Source organism: Phalacrocorax carbo, chromosome 7, assembly GCF_963921805.1.
Source record: "Phalacrocorax carbo chromosome 7, bPhaCar2.1, whole genome shotgun sequence".
NCBI classification, from domain to species: domain Eukaryota; kingdom Metazoa; phylum Chordata; class Aves; order Suliformes; family Phalacrocoracidae; genus Phalacrocorax; species Phalacrocorax carbo.
Genome location: NC_087519.1, coordinates 11,633,995 through 11,647,253, shown reverse-complemented (window position 1 = coordinate 11,647,253; position 13,259 = coordinate 11,633,995). Strand labels below are relative to the sequence as shown.

The window sequence follows — 13,259 nt, the reverse complement described above, 5'->3', positions numbered from 1 at the left end:
TTTTAGTTGGCATTTAGTTGACATTTAGTGGCAGGGCCAGCCCCCACTGGGCACGCAAATCTTCAAAGACGTGCCATCAGGGGTGAGAAGTCCTCAGTGCTGACGGGAGAACAGATCTGTGAGTGTGGAGGATAATACCCAGGTGGAGGTGAACATGGCCAAAAAGACAAGCTAAAAATGATGCTTTAGATTTCTTGTAGGGGCAATTGGGCACTGCAAAAGGCCTTGGTGTTGTGTGTTTTTTGTTTTGGTTTTTTTTTTCCCTGGATGAATGAATGAGAAGCATGGGCATTTTGTAAAAATGTGTTTTAATATTTGAGACTAGTGCATGCTTGGGTATTTCAAAAAGTGTGGTAGGCGCTAACAGTTCGCACACACAAGGGAGATGTATTTGATTATCTTGTGTCACAGGCTTCATGTACTGACAAGAATACTTGACTGTGAGATCAGCTTCATGGTTGTAGCGTTTTCAGCTCTGTCTAGCATCTGTACAGTGATTATGCCTTTTGCTATTTTTGCTTTCTTGAATTTTTAGCTCTTCAGCAGACACAAGAGTGGAATTAGTGATTTCTCTGGAACAGCGGAGTTCCCTAAGCTCAAATGGGTACTGGGGGAACTGGAGATCCAGCTGCCTCTGCTGCTTGGTGACAGCGTCACTTCTGAGAAGGATGGTGTCCATTTCTAACAGGAGAATTCTGGGATGCTGATGCATCTTGTGACCATTGTGGTTTTCTGCTAAGATCCTGCCTCAGAGGATAGAAACTGTCGTAAGGGCTCTGGCCTGGCAGCTGGTCTGGGTGGGTTGCTTTGCTCTCTTTCTTGGGAGGCAGCTGGTTTATAGGGAGCGTGATGGAGCAGTTAATGCCAAAAGAGGGCATTGCCCAGTGTAGGTTACATGTAGATGTTGCAGCTGCAGAACACAGGTTATGGGAGGGCAGTCCATGGGGGTATTGCAATTCCAGTATGTATCCGTAGGATGCCAGGTGTTTCCAAAGCAAAGCAGGGGTGGACATAATGCTGGAAGTATGATTTGAATGCATAAAGGTGCTGGGCAATGTCTGCATTGTAAAATGAGAGTCTGCAGTTCTCGTAGTCCAGCAGGATGCCAATCCTTTGTGGGGGGACAGTAATTCTGATGTCTGGCGTCATCCCACTGTGCAGGAATTCATACTTGTGCCTGTTGGCAAGAAACAGACAAAAAACCTGAGGGCTTCTCAAACCGAAGCATTTTGTGCACATGAGTGTGTTCCAGGGTATGCTTCCTGCTTCACGGTCCCGTGCCTCCTGTGCACCCCGCAGTACTGCCCGAGTCCCATCCACTTCACTGAGCAAAGGCCTCGTTTTCTGAGGAACAGTGTGCTCTGTGCTTTCATGCAGCCATACCCCACAGTGCTCGGACCTGCCTGCCTAACCTGTGCAAAGGGCCTCTTGTTTCATATCCCAGTCTGGCTGCAAATGGATGGCTGGTAGCCCTTACATGTGGACAAGGTCAGAGCACAATGTGGGACTTCCCTTTTTTATTCCCTGAAGTTGTCCCCCCCATGTAGAAGCTGTGCTCTGTTAGGCTTGCTCCAGAGCAACACCTGTCATCCCCCCAGCCTTACCCCTAGACATCTGCAGGCACTGTCAAGGAGAGAGTTGGTGAGGGATGACTCAGTCCTGTTCTTCCACAGGCTCTGCCATGCTGCCCACTTGCTCCCTGAGGGCCTGTGGTACCGAGTCATCTTCCCTGCCAAAGTTACGGGAAAATGCTCACACCCACCTGCACAGCAGCAGTGAGGGGCTCTAATCCCTTGGGCAGAGGCTGCCTGATTCAGTGTGGCTCAGCATCTGCCAGAATACTGGACATAATTTTTCAACCCCCACTCTCCAAATTATGTTTCTGGTTGCTTTTCCTACAGGACTTCCCTGCTCGCTCCTGGCCTCCACAGTCCAGGGAATCACAATTAAAAGATGTCAGCCTCTAGTAAATGAGCATGAGGACTGGAACTTCTGTACATAAGCAGCTCTGTACATAAGCAGCTTTGTCATGAGAATAGTCCTTCCCCACGTAGTCACTGTTGGAGTAATGCTGACGTTCTTCAACAGTTACTCACACTGCTCTCCCTAGTGTGGCACGCTGCAACCAAAAATGAGACTTCTATGGGAACATGCGCGTTTCTGTGCAGAAATGAGAAGATTTATTTGGCTGAAGTGGGTTCTCTGGCATTTCATAAGGGCCAGCTTCTTTACTAATCACCTTCTCCACCCACACCACTCAAACCTGAGAACATTTCCCTGCAGAAATGGGTATCACAGTGACTCAAACTGAGCAATGGCCCAGCTCTGAAGTCCTTGCTCATTGCTCCAGAAGAATGAGAACAAACCTCAATGTACCTCTTAGCTCAACATAGCAAGGAAATCAAATTAGCCTGCCTGCAGTGTATGGGAGAGTCATTAGCCTTAGTGGGTTTGGTCTCTGTCATTGAGCGGTATTTCTTGCTGTGTGGGAGGCAAATGCCAGCACTACTAAGGACCCGGGCTATGCAGTGGGCCAACTGCTGGGGAGCCGGGAGCAGCAGGTGCCTGCGGAGGAGCACGTGCTCCAGCCAACTGAGCTGCGTCTTAAACCTCTCCCTGCATGCCAGCAGGCAGAGGACAGGCAGATATGGGCCCATGCTATGCCACCCCTACCATTTGCTGACTGTGTGTGCTGGGGACCCTCAGGTGGTATCCAGGCTCCCTGTTCAATGGGACCCAGCAGCACCCTGGCAAATATTGCAGGCTGAGCAGCGAGCCATTCAGGCAGGCAGCAGGCAATGGTCTGAGATGCCTGGGGGTGTGACTTGTTTTCTTGCTCCTGGGTGCTTCACAAGGTGCCCAGATCTTTAGTGTGAGCCAAAGGCAGTGATGCTAATATAATGGTGTCTGGGGGAGAGCCCAGAGGTTCAGCTGAGGCCTAAGGGGAGCTGGCACTTCTGCATGCAGATGTGGCAGTGTGGCTGTTTGGTACTTCCATAGATAGGAAAGAGATCCAAACCAGTTGCATACTACTGAATTTAGCCAGATACATAGTTTCTATGTTACATGGATCTATTACTTTGTCTTCCCACTGGGGTTCCGGTGACCTAAACCAAGGCCTTTATAGCTCACTTCTGCAATGCAGATTTTGTTCCTGCAAGAGCCTGTTTCAGTGTGAGAATCTCATTAAGCAGGAGGATTCGCTTAAAGGTTCCAGTATCCTTCCAACACCAGTTCACAGTGCCAGCAGTGGAATGTCAGAGGCCCCTGGTTAAGTGCTTGCTCTGAGCTTTGATATAAAATCTCTGGCTGTCCCCTGCAGGTAGGAGGTGTCTGCTGCTCTGCCTGCAGGTGTACATGTAGGAGGTGTTCCTGTAGGAGACCTGAAGCCTCCACAGCCCTTACCTCGATGGCGTGATGATATGCCTCATGCACCAGGATGAGTTGTTGGCCCCCAGATAGCCATGTCTCGGGGTGTTTTCAAAAGCTACACCAATTCTGTACTCTGTATCTTCCTCAACTTCTACCTCCCAGTAATGCTTCCCTGGAAATGGGATCAGACTCCCCAGGATCCCAATACACCTGTGGGAGACAGACAGGAATACGTGCTTTGGCAGGGACTCGCTGCAATGCTATTTACAATGTTTAGGTATGTAATGTATCTGGACATTACCTACCAATAAACAAAAGCCACTTTTGCTGTCTCCTCAGCAGCACAGCATGGATTTTTGACTACAGCAAAGCCCACATGCTGAGGACCTGACACAGAATCTGGAAATTTCTTTGTGACACCTACCCTGTTTTTACCTGCAGGTAGCTTTGTATAAATGAATACCCTGGGCACTTCCAGGAAAAAGGAGAACAGTATCCTGTGCTGTCTGGGTTTTCTGTGAAAGTTGTTACTTGCTAGAAGAGAGTGGTCTGGTGAACCCCAGTATAGCAGGGGGAAAAGGCTACAGATTTTGTATTTTCTTCCTAAACAGCCCAGGGCTTTACATGTCCCTCACCATCAGGAATGGAGCACTGTAACAGCATGAAACTCCTGGAGAAGTTGGGAAGGAGGAGACCTGCTTATACTGTGTTTGGAGAGACCAGCAAGAACTGAACACAGCAGCAGAGTTTGCAATATGCTTAGATACGTGGGCCGTGAAAGTTTTAACAGTAGACTTAGCCTTTATGATAGGAACCATGTAGAAGATGCCTAAAAAGATGTGTAGGAGAGACAAAGACAATAAACCACAGAGACCCTTCAGCTTGATTTACAAGCACAGTCTCAGAGTCAAAGGAGGTGGGTGCTTTGAAGATGCAAGTCAGCAAAAACACAGGTTCTGAAGCAAGAAAGTTGGGCAAAATAACCTATGCCAAATGCTTCTGAAACACCCTGACTCAATTTAAAAGGGCAATGTGAATCCTGTAAGATTACACCCAGCTTTTCCTTGGGAAAAGTACACAGTGTATTAGCCGTCATTGCTGCATCACAGGGGATAGCAGGTTTTAAAACACACCTTCAGTTTTGGACAGGGAGTCACACACAACCTGTATGTTTCTGTGGTAGGGTCATCTAAAGTTGTAAATTACAAAGGATGTCTCTGGCAGCCACTCTGAGCTTATCTACCTTTAGGTAATACTGAGAAAGAGGGCCTGATGTGTAAGGGCAGGCATGCACAGCAAGATAGGTGTACTCTGTACCTCAGCAGCAATCACTTAAAGCGAGTGTACAGTTCATTACAAGTGCACGTAGATGTCCTGGAAATAGCTTAAAGGCTGCTGAAATCTCGACTCACAGAGGCTGTGCTGCTCCAGCTTGGGAAGGAAACAGAATGCTGCAAAACAGATGGGTAAACATCTGTGAGCAGAATATTACCATAGTGATGAGAGTTGCAAAGCTACCAAAGGCAGACTTGAGTCAGACCATAGGAGCTGCTGTGGTTAGAAAACACATTAGTCTTTCAGAGATCACACAAACTTCAGAAAGAAGAGTTTGTGATGTAATTTCCTTGTATTATGATCATTAGTCATTTCAGCTTGGGAGATTTTTAGGGTTTTTTTCCCCCCACAGTATCTTGGCATGAAAGAGGCTTCTGAGAGTTCACAGTGGCATCAAAAGCTCAGCCTCAGAGTTCAGAATGAGTTGAGTGCCAGCTCTGGCTGTTTATGTGAAACATAAAAGCACTCTGTAGAAGTGGGATGAAATCCCATTTAGGGTTAATTATGATGACATTAATGAAGAGAGTCTTCTATATCCTGGCTCTTTTCTACTGAGCCCTGTAGTAACATTGCATTTCCATGGAGGGACAAAGTTGTGGGCTTGTAGTATTCTGTGCAGACCCCTGTCCTGGTTTTATGTTGTTTCCATGGTTCTGACTGGAAACATGCATTTTGGCAAGCTAAGTCTCTCATTTCAATGGCAAAGGGCCTAAATCTGTTTTGAAAGTAAAAGCTGTAGGCCCAGATAGTATCAGCTAGATCTTTCAGCAAGAGGTGAGTATTCAGATCCCTCTCCTTTCCTTAGCATTTGCTTTGGCACTTAAATACCTGTTCAAATTTAGCTCGAGGTGCCCAACATGTGTAAGCAGGTTTGTATATAATTGTGGCTGGCTGCATCTGTAATACTCTTCATGAAGTTGCATTAACTTCCAAATAATGCTTAGGTTCCAAAGAGCAGCTAGAGACAGAGATTTAAACTCACAAAATCAATGAGAGCTGCTGAAAGCCCCATTAGACGCTTCCTGGCATCTATTAAAAGCAAAACAAAACAAAACAAAAAAACAAACCCCAACAAACCCAAACAGACCACTTGTGCTTTGAACTACACAAGCCTCTTTCAAAGAAGACTGTCAGGTGCCCAAAGCACCAATAGGTTTTTTTTGCCCATTCTGTAGTATTCACTGTAGCAAACAAGTTTTATATGAGTGGTGGTTTCAATTGGACAGAGCTATATAAAAACAGTCCCCAAATCTCCATGTGTGAAAAGGAGACTAGGGAAGGTGGGGCAGAGCCTCCTGCACATTACATGCAAAGCTCTATCACCTCAGCAGCTTGCAAAGGAAGGGGCTGGAGAGAGGGAGCAACAGCCAACAGAGAGGAGCAGCTCCTCAAGCCTTGGAAGTGTGTGAGTGCTGGATCACTGTAATTAAAAGAGAACCTGATAATAATGCCTTTTTAAAAAAATTTAATCCCACTAGTGTTGTATTAACAGTATATGGGATTTGTTTATTTTTTTCTTTTGATGTTTTTTGGGGGATTTAGGGCTCTGTAAAGAGTTTAATGGGAAGAAAGTTTTTGAATTTAATAGAAGTCGGTGCACACATCATGCAAAGGGAGGTGTAGATAATATGTATGCCAAGGAGCTATGGAAGAAAGCCTACCATTTCAAAATGAATAGTTATCTTAGGAGCCCAACTTGAAATACCTTGAAATAAATCTGGTATTCTAAAAGATGAGTAATCCATATTTTAAAAGGACCAACCAAAATGTTTGCAGTTGTCTAAAACTGAAGATAACCGTAGTCACGTATGCAAAAACCAAGATGGGAAAAATCACTATGCATTATACACACACAGTCTGTAAGTTTTACTTGGTTGGTGCCTGGCTTGAAAGTGAGGAGAGCTGCAATACCAGTAAACCTTTTTAGTGGATTTAAATTCAAGGTAGGGGTGTGTTGTGGGCGAAGCAGCCACAAGCCACATGCATTTGTTGCAACTGAAATTATTCTATATACCTTGTAAAACTGTTGTCATAGACAGGCAGATCACACTCTGGGTTTTCCAGTTCATCGCATGCAATTGTAAATCCATCATCCAGAATCGCCAGTAAAGGATGGGCTGTGTCCTCGTTAAGGCAGAAGTAGGTGCCTGCAAGGGAGGAGAATGCCTGAGGATAACTCCAGTAGCTCCCTATGGCATTAGGGTTTGCAGCAAGGGTGTGGTAAAATACTGTTTGGATCCACAAAAAGATTAACTGGTGCTCTGGAAGGAATCTGTGGCTGACATTGACTGGACAAGGTTGTCTATTTGGAGTTTTTAAAATAAATGGGTGTTTTACAGCTTAACCCTGTTTAGTTACAGCCTGTGAAAAGCAGAAAAGGGGCCTTAACCTGGTTTTGAACCAGCTAGGGCTCAAAGCTGTGGGCATTGTGCAGGAAGTAGCTTTTCAGAGATGAGTGGTCCTCCCTGCAGTGGACTGTCCAGTTTCAAGTCACCTTCCTCAGAGCTGCAGTGATCTATTTTTAGTCACTGAAAGGAGAAGGGGGGCTTAAAGGCCTCTCCATGGCCCCACTCTTCCACATAAATGCCAGGCACAGTTTGAAGAGAAGGAACCTCTACAAAGGTGCCACACACAGCATCCCTCATGCTTCAGCACCTCCTCATCAGATCAGCCTTCAGAGAGGTAAGTCAGCTAAGCCAGCCCAGGATAAAAGTCCTTCTGCCTTTCTCCCTTCAGAGACTTCACAGAGCAGGTCTGACACATGGCACTCTGATGAGCAGCCACCTGTGTCACAGCTGCTGTTTGTAGTTGGTGTTTGTGTATCCACCCCAGTAAGTAAGAATCAAAGGTCATTCTCAGTGTTGGAGGTGAGTGCTTGCAACTGACAGATCAATTTGCGTCAGCTGTTTGCATAATGTAGACTCAGAGCAGATAAATCTCTCCAAATGAAATCATTATAATCAAACTGCCAAGTTACTTCAATGTAAATACAATGCAAACAATGACAGGGCAATTACAGGCATGTGCTGCTGAAAACAAACATGCTGTGCAAGCAGAACTGGCAATTTCAAATACTGAATTTGATTTAAGTAGTTGAAATACACACAATGACAAACAATGGTAACACAATGACAGTCTTCCTCTCCAGGGCTTTAAGAATGACCATTTCTTTTCTGTGGTGTCATTGATGTGTAGCAGACAGGTTTTTTACTGAAATGAAGCCTTTCGCAGATCAATGGGTGTGTGGTCAGCTTGCTGAATAAGCACAATTTGCAGGTCTCTCACAGAAGGTAAGTGCAGAAGAGACACAGGTATGGTGTGACTGCATCTGTGAGTGACATAGGAGCTTTGAGACACCCCAGTGAAGCTGCAGCATCATTAGAGCAGTGGTGAAAATTAAAACATATGTCTGCCTATAAGTCATCAAAATGGGCTTTGATTAGATGGTTGGGAGGGGAAAGGGCATCCAACTTGCCTTTGGGGGAGAAGGTTAATCCTTGCCCAGCATGGCACTGAGAGCAGAGATGATAATGCTCTGTCAGTAACCAAAAGCAAAGCTTACAGCTGAAAGCTGGCCTGCCTTTTTCCTGATTAATAAAGGCAACCAGACCTCAGAGCTTCCCCAGCCAAGCTGGAGACATTCTAATATACACACAGGAAGATTTTGCATATCCAAATTACCCTGGAAAGTGCTGACTGTCTCAAATTTCCAGCAGCAGCATCATTACAAGGTAATCTCTGAAGTAAATTCACGCTACAACTTTCTTCATTGGTGTGTCAGTACTTGGCAAGCTGGCAACATCTGGGGGCATTGGGCTGATCTGGTCTTTTAAAATGTTTAGAAATTAGTAACTTCCAAGTATCAAATATACTAGACAGAAGTAATTTCGAATTACAGAGCTAAAGTAATGCACTCGTTACAAAAAGTGGTTTTTTTCCATTCCTAAAAGGTTACCAGGTGTGTAATTAGAGGTAAGAGATTAGGACCTGATCCAGAGGCCATTGAAACCAGCAGGAATCTTTCTGTTGAGATAATAGGCTGCTGGAGTTGATCTGTGCTGTACGGTACCTGTGGTGTGTATCAGGACAGGTTCGCTTCTTTCACTGGAACCACCCAGGTTTAGGGCTCTAACACAGATGCGATAGCTTTGTGCTGGCTGGAGATGAATTAGGACTTCGCAGTTAGGAATCCCAACAATAGATCTACAGAAAATAAATCCATGGAAAATGACAGGGTAGAGAATAAAGGTAGGCCTTTGAGATTATTTTCTGAACAACAAAGAAGAAATTACATGATCAGCTTCTCTTGTAACCCATCAACAACACTTTACCTTGTACAGTTGTCAGTAGTAGGGGTAAGAGATGGTGTGTGACAGACTACGCAGATTTTTACAGTTGCTTCTGCCTTTTTCCCATACCCTGTACAGTAATTTTTATTAACATTTATTCAATACATTTTACTAATGGGATTGTTTGTAAAGGTAAATTCACCAAAGGGTCATGAGTCCTTTCTAAGTGCTATCTGATGCCACATGATTTGAAATGGTTTCATCTCTACAGGTTATGGACTCGACAGAACAGTGACTTACTCAGTAATAGTATCACCATTTTCTTCATCTGTCAGCTTGGACAACTCAACCATGTAGGAATCAACAGGGTTAATGTCTCTAGATTCCCAGCACACCAGTGCTGCATTTTCACAGCTTCGGATGTTTTTACTCTTTATGGTAGGTGGTGAAGGAGCTAAAAAGTAGGCAAAAGAACAATTATAAGCTGTTGCTTGAAGATGTTTGCAACAAACATGCTTTGAAGACTTAAAAAATAGAACAAAGTTGTTTACTAATACTATGTAGATAAAGAAACCTGCTTCCCCAATGGACAATAAACAGCAGGCAGGGTGATTAACAGTGTTATTCAAAGACTTAATTTGGACTATATAAGTCCCAAGAGAATTAATCAGAGATGTAACATACATAGAGACTGATTACACACCCTTTTCTTTCTACCATTGGCTTTATCTTTGTCATAAAGGTGCAGCTCTTCTCTGCTTTAAGATGTCAAAGATATCAGGAATGAGTGCTTGAAGGTCCCACTTTGACTTGCTCAATTTTATGTCAGGATTTCACAAAAGAGAACCAGGGTCTGTAATTAATCTTGGTGCAGTTCACCTATTGGGAAGAATTCCCGAAGACAAGCCACACTAATCAAAAATGTGCTTGACTGAACTGCAGTTACAAAGGGCAGCATAGCAGGTGAATCCACAAAATATACACAGGCCAATAAAAGAATGGCTGGCATCCACCTGGCAGAACTGGGAGACTTGAACCTTACTCCCAGCTCTCCTACATGTCTGCATTCAAATAAGTTATTTTGTCTCTGTGCTTCTGTTTCTTCAATTCTAAAACATGGACAATTGGCCTGATAGGCTCTCCAAATAAACACAGGAAATTCCCCTGCACTCAGTAGACTTACATCAGAAGAAACAAAGCACCTAGGAAGCATGACTGGCATAAATTCAGAGGTTACTATGAACATCACTATGATGGTCACATAGTCATATTAATGAAATATTTTTACCTGTTACATAAACTGCTCTTTCACTCGGTGGGCTGATACCAGAGGCATTTAAAGCACTGACCCAAAATTCATACTGTGTATTCGGCAACAGATTAGTAATGGTGCAATATGTTTCTTTGACTTTTAGCGTATGCTCTGAAATGAAAACAACAAAGCATTTACAGTGCATTTACACAATTACCCACACTTACCCAAAGCTGCCTCAGATAATGGAGTTGAGGCGCGTTGTTTTATGTGCTGAGTTCAAGTTAGCTCCTTGTGTGCTCCATACCCTTTGATTAGCTGTCAGGCTGTTTCACCATGCCTTCCTCTAAGGAGGCATAAATCAGATAATGCATCAGCTTCTGAAGGAGCCACATCACTCAGAAAAAAAAAAACCCAGAAAGAAAGGTCACCTACTTGTCACTGAATTTTTTCTAGAAAGACCCTGCACATTCCCACTCAGGGGATGCTGTCTGGTCAGCTCATTCCAGCAGTGGGACAAGAACTGAAGCTATTTCACTACTCATTTCTCATTCTTCATCTTATAAGATTTGGACAGGTTCTGCTTTTCTTTCTGAACTGGCCATTTGACACTACAGGCTTCCACTTTGCTGGAGAAGTGACTGGGTGTTTTCAGTAAAAGGTTCTGCAAGAATATTATTAGCAAAAGCAGTTTTGTCACAAGGCTGGGACATTTTAGGATGGTTCTGTGGTTATTTTTGTGTGTGTGTGTGTGATGGGGAGTTACAGCCTATTATTAGCACTGAGATAAACTGTAAGATGACTACGGCAGTTTCAATGGGTTTGCTGATAATATGATTTGCTCTCTAAAAATACTGTGCCTTGCAGTGGATGCAGCACATGTGTGTCTAACTCAGTGCGCACCCCCCAGGAAAAGAAATGCTGCTGTTGAGACATGACTCTGTCCACTGTCCCCTTCCCGCTCCTGCTATCCCAGCTGCTGCCCTGTCCCGTCTTTGCTCCTGTGATGGGTCCTGCTGCAGCTGGCAGCTTGGCAGATGTGGCAGGGGAAGAGTGACAAAGCCAGAAGCAGGAAATGTGGTGGCAGATATGACAGTATTGGTGGTGGAGGGAGTGCACAAAAGGTGCACTGGTTGCCACAGCAAGTCCACTGGCACTTTGGAACTAGCTGGTTTTGATGGGTGGACACTGAGGTGTCCGTTTGGGTCCAGGCCTCCTTACCTGCTTGTTCACCACTGCACCTCTCGTTGCTCACTGGTTTATAGCACAGTTGGTAGCACTCGACAGTGTCATCTGAGAAAAGCCCCCAGCAAACTCTCAGTGAGGTGCCAGTTGCTGCATTGGGAGCCTGGGGATTGATCACAGGGGCACAAGGAGCTGCAGAGTAGAAAACAGGTCAGTATTTATATGTATAAGTATAGTATGTTGTTCAAAGGCAAACACCTCTCCTCTCACAAAGGTGTTTACACAAAGACTAGGCATTGAATAGAGTCATATTCTTCCCACATGGAGAAAAGTTAGGAGCTGACCCTGTAAATAGTTGCAGATAACTGGTGTATGAACTAGTCTTCCTCCAAATCAAAATCAAAACAACAAAATACATAAGCCTCAGCCTAACACTTCTCTGTCAACTTGACCTCCCCTGCCTCTGAGGACCACTGCTTCCCAGTGAGCTAGTGTGGCCCTGCAGGAACAACATCTGACATGCACGGCGCTGCTGCGGGCCAGCCCAGGGGCTCAGGAGTCGCTGGAAGAAAGCTTAGGGAAAAGCTGTACAACATGGGGTCAGCAGCACAAGCAAACAAGTAGCAAATGCTATTTTACTTTAAGAAAACACAATGTATAGGCATTAAAAAAATGCATATTATTCTTTCTGACCATTTGTGGTGTGCCAGAAAATATTTTAAATCTTTTGTATTTTTATTTTTTAATTATTAGAAATTTCTTTGACTTTTGCTGATTCCTGTGGATAACAGGAAAAATGTTTGCTAAATAGCAGAGGAACAAGCCACTGAAATCTGGTTATTGAGAGAAGCTGTTCAGGTTGTTTAAAGCAGTCTGGTGTCCCTCTCTACTTTTTTTTCAAGCAACTACAAGGTAAGACAAGTTATCACCAACTAAGCATGCCTGACCCCTCAACAGAGGGGGGTGTTTTTGTGAGTCTTCTAGGAAATCATGCAGCAAAAGCAGGGAAGACCAAACTTGGAAGTTCTGGTAATTTTATACTGAAAACAAGTGAAAAAAAAATAAATCCAAAAATAGCTTCCAGTGGCTCTGTATATTCAGGCAAACAAAAAAACCTAGGGGGAAAACTAGGGAGAAGCTAATTCTGCCTTTGCAGTTTTCCTTTAAAAGAAGTAATGGACTTCTGTTTAATACTGTGCTGGTTTTGGCTGAGAAGGGGTTAATTCTCCTCACTGTGGGGGTCAGCTACCTTTCCAGCTTCCCGCGCTCTGCCGCGTGGCGGGGGGGACTGGGAGGGGCAGGGCCATGGTGGGGACGGCTGACCCCGAATGGCCAATGGCAGGTTCATTCCATACCATGTGACACCATGACCAATATATTGAGGTGGGGGCAGTTGCAGCGCCAGCGCGGAGGCGGCGCGGCGTCGGGTCGGCGGGCGGCGCGCGGCTGCGGCGCGGGCGGTTTGTTCCGGCGGTTCGTTCCCCCTCTCCCCTCCCCCGGGGCTTTGCGCCTCTCGTTGTTCTCCTTTACATTGCATTTCTACTGTTGTTTTCTTTTAATTTTAATTATTAAACTGTTCTTATCCCAACCCACGAGCGTTACCCTCCTGATTCTCTCCCCCATCTACCGGTGGGGAGTGAGCGAGCGACTGCGTGGGGCTGAGCTGCCGCTAAACCACGACAGTCTTTTTGGCGCCCAACGTGGGCCTCAAGGGTTGGAGATAACAACAGCTGCTGGTCACAGCACCATGTTGTCCTTTTTGCAGTTGGTGTTACAGATTGGTGTTCATTTGTTGAGTCTGCTGTGTTCTGCTGTGATTAGTAATG

The 13,259-nt window shown here is 45.0% G+C and overlaps 1 protein-coding gene across 1 annotated transcript in view; it reads right to left on the bottom strand.

The window, feature by feature from the left end:
- Positions 1-309: 309 nt before the first annotated feature.
- Positions 310-13,259, bottom strand: part of FSD2 (fibronectin type III and SPRY domain containing 2) — a 51,958-nt gene continuing 39,008 nt past the window's right edge. The window contains exons 7-13 of the mRNA XM_064456314.1: positions 11,470-11,625; positions 10,285-10,419; positions 9,297-9,450; positions 8,777-8,910; positions 6,722-6,854; positions 3,406-3,582; positions 310-1,177 (exon numbers count right to left, since the gene is read on the bottom strand). Of these exons, the coding sequence (XP_064312384.1) occupies positions 925-1,177; positions 3,406-3,582; positions 6,722-6,854; positions 8,777-8,910; positions 9,297-9,450; positions 10,285-10,419; positions 11,470-11,625 (1,142 nt within the window). The 3' untranslated portion in view covers positions 310-924. The remainder of the gene's footprint in view (positions 1,178-3,405; positions 3,583-6,721; positions 6,855-8,776; positions 8,911-9,296; positions 9,451-10,284; positions 10,420-11,469; positions 11,626-13,259) is intronic.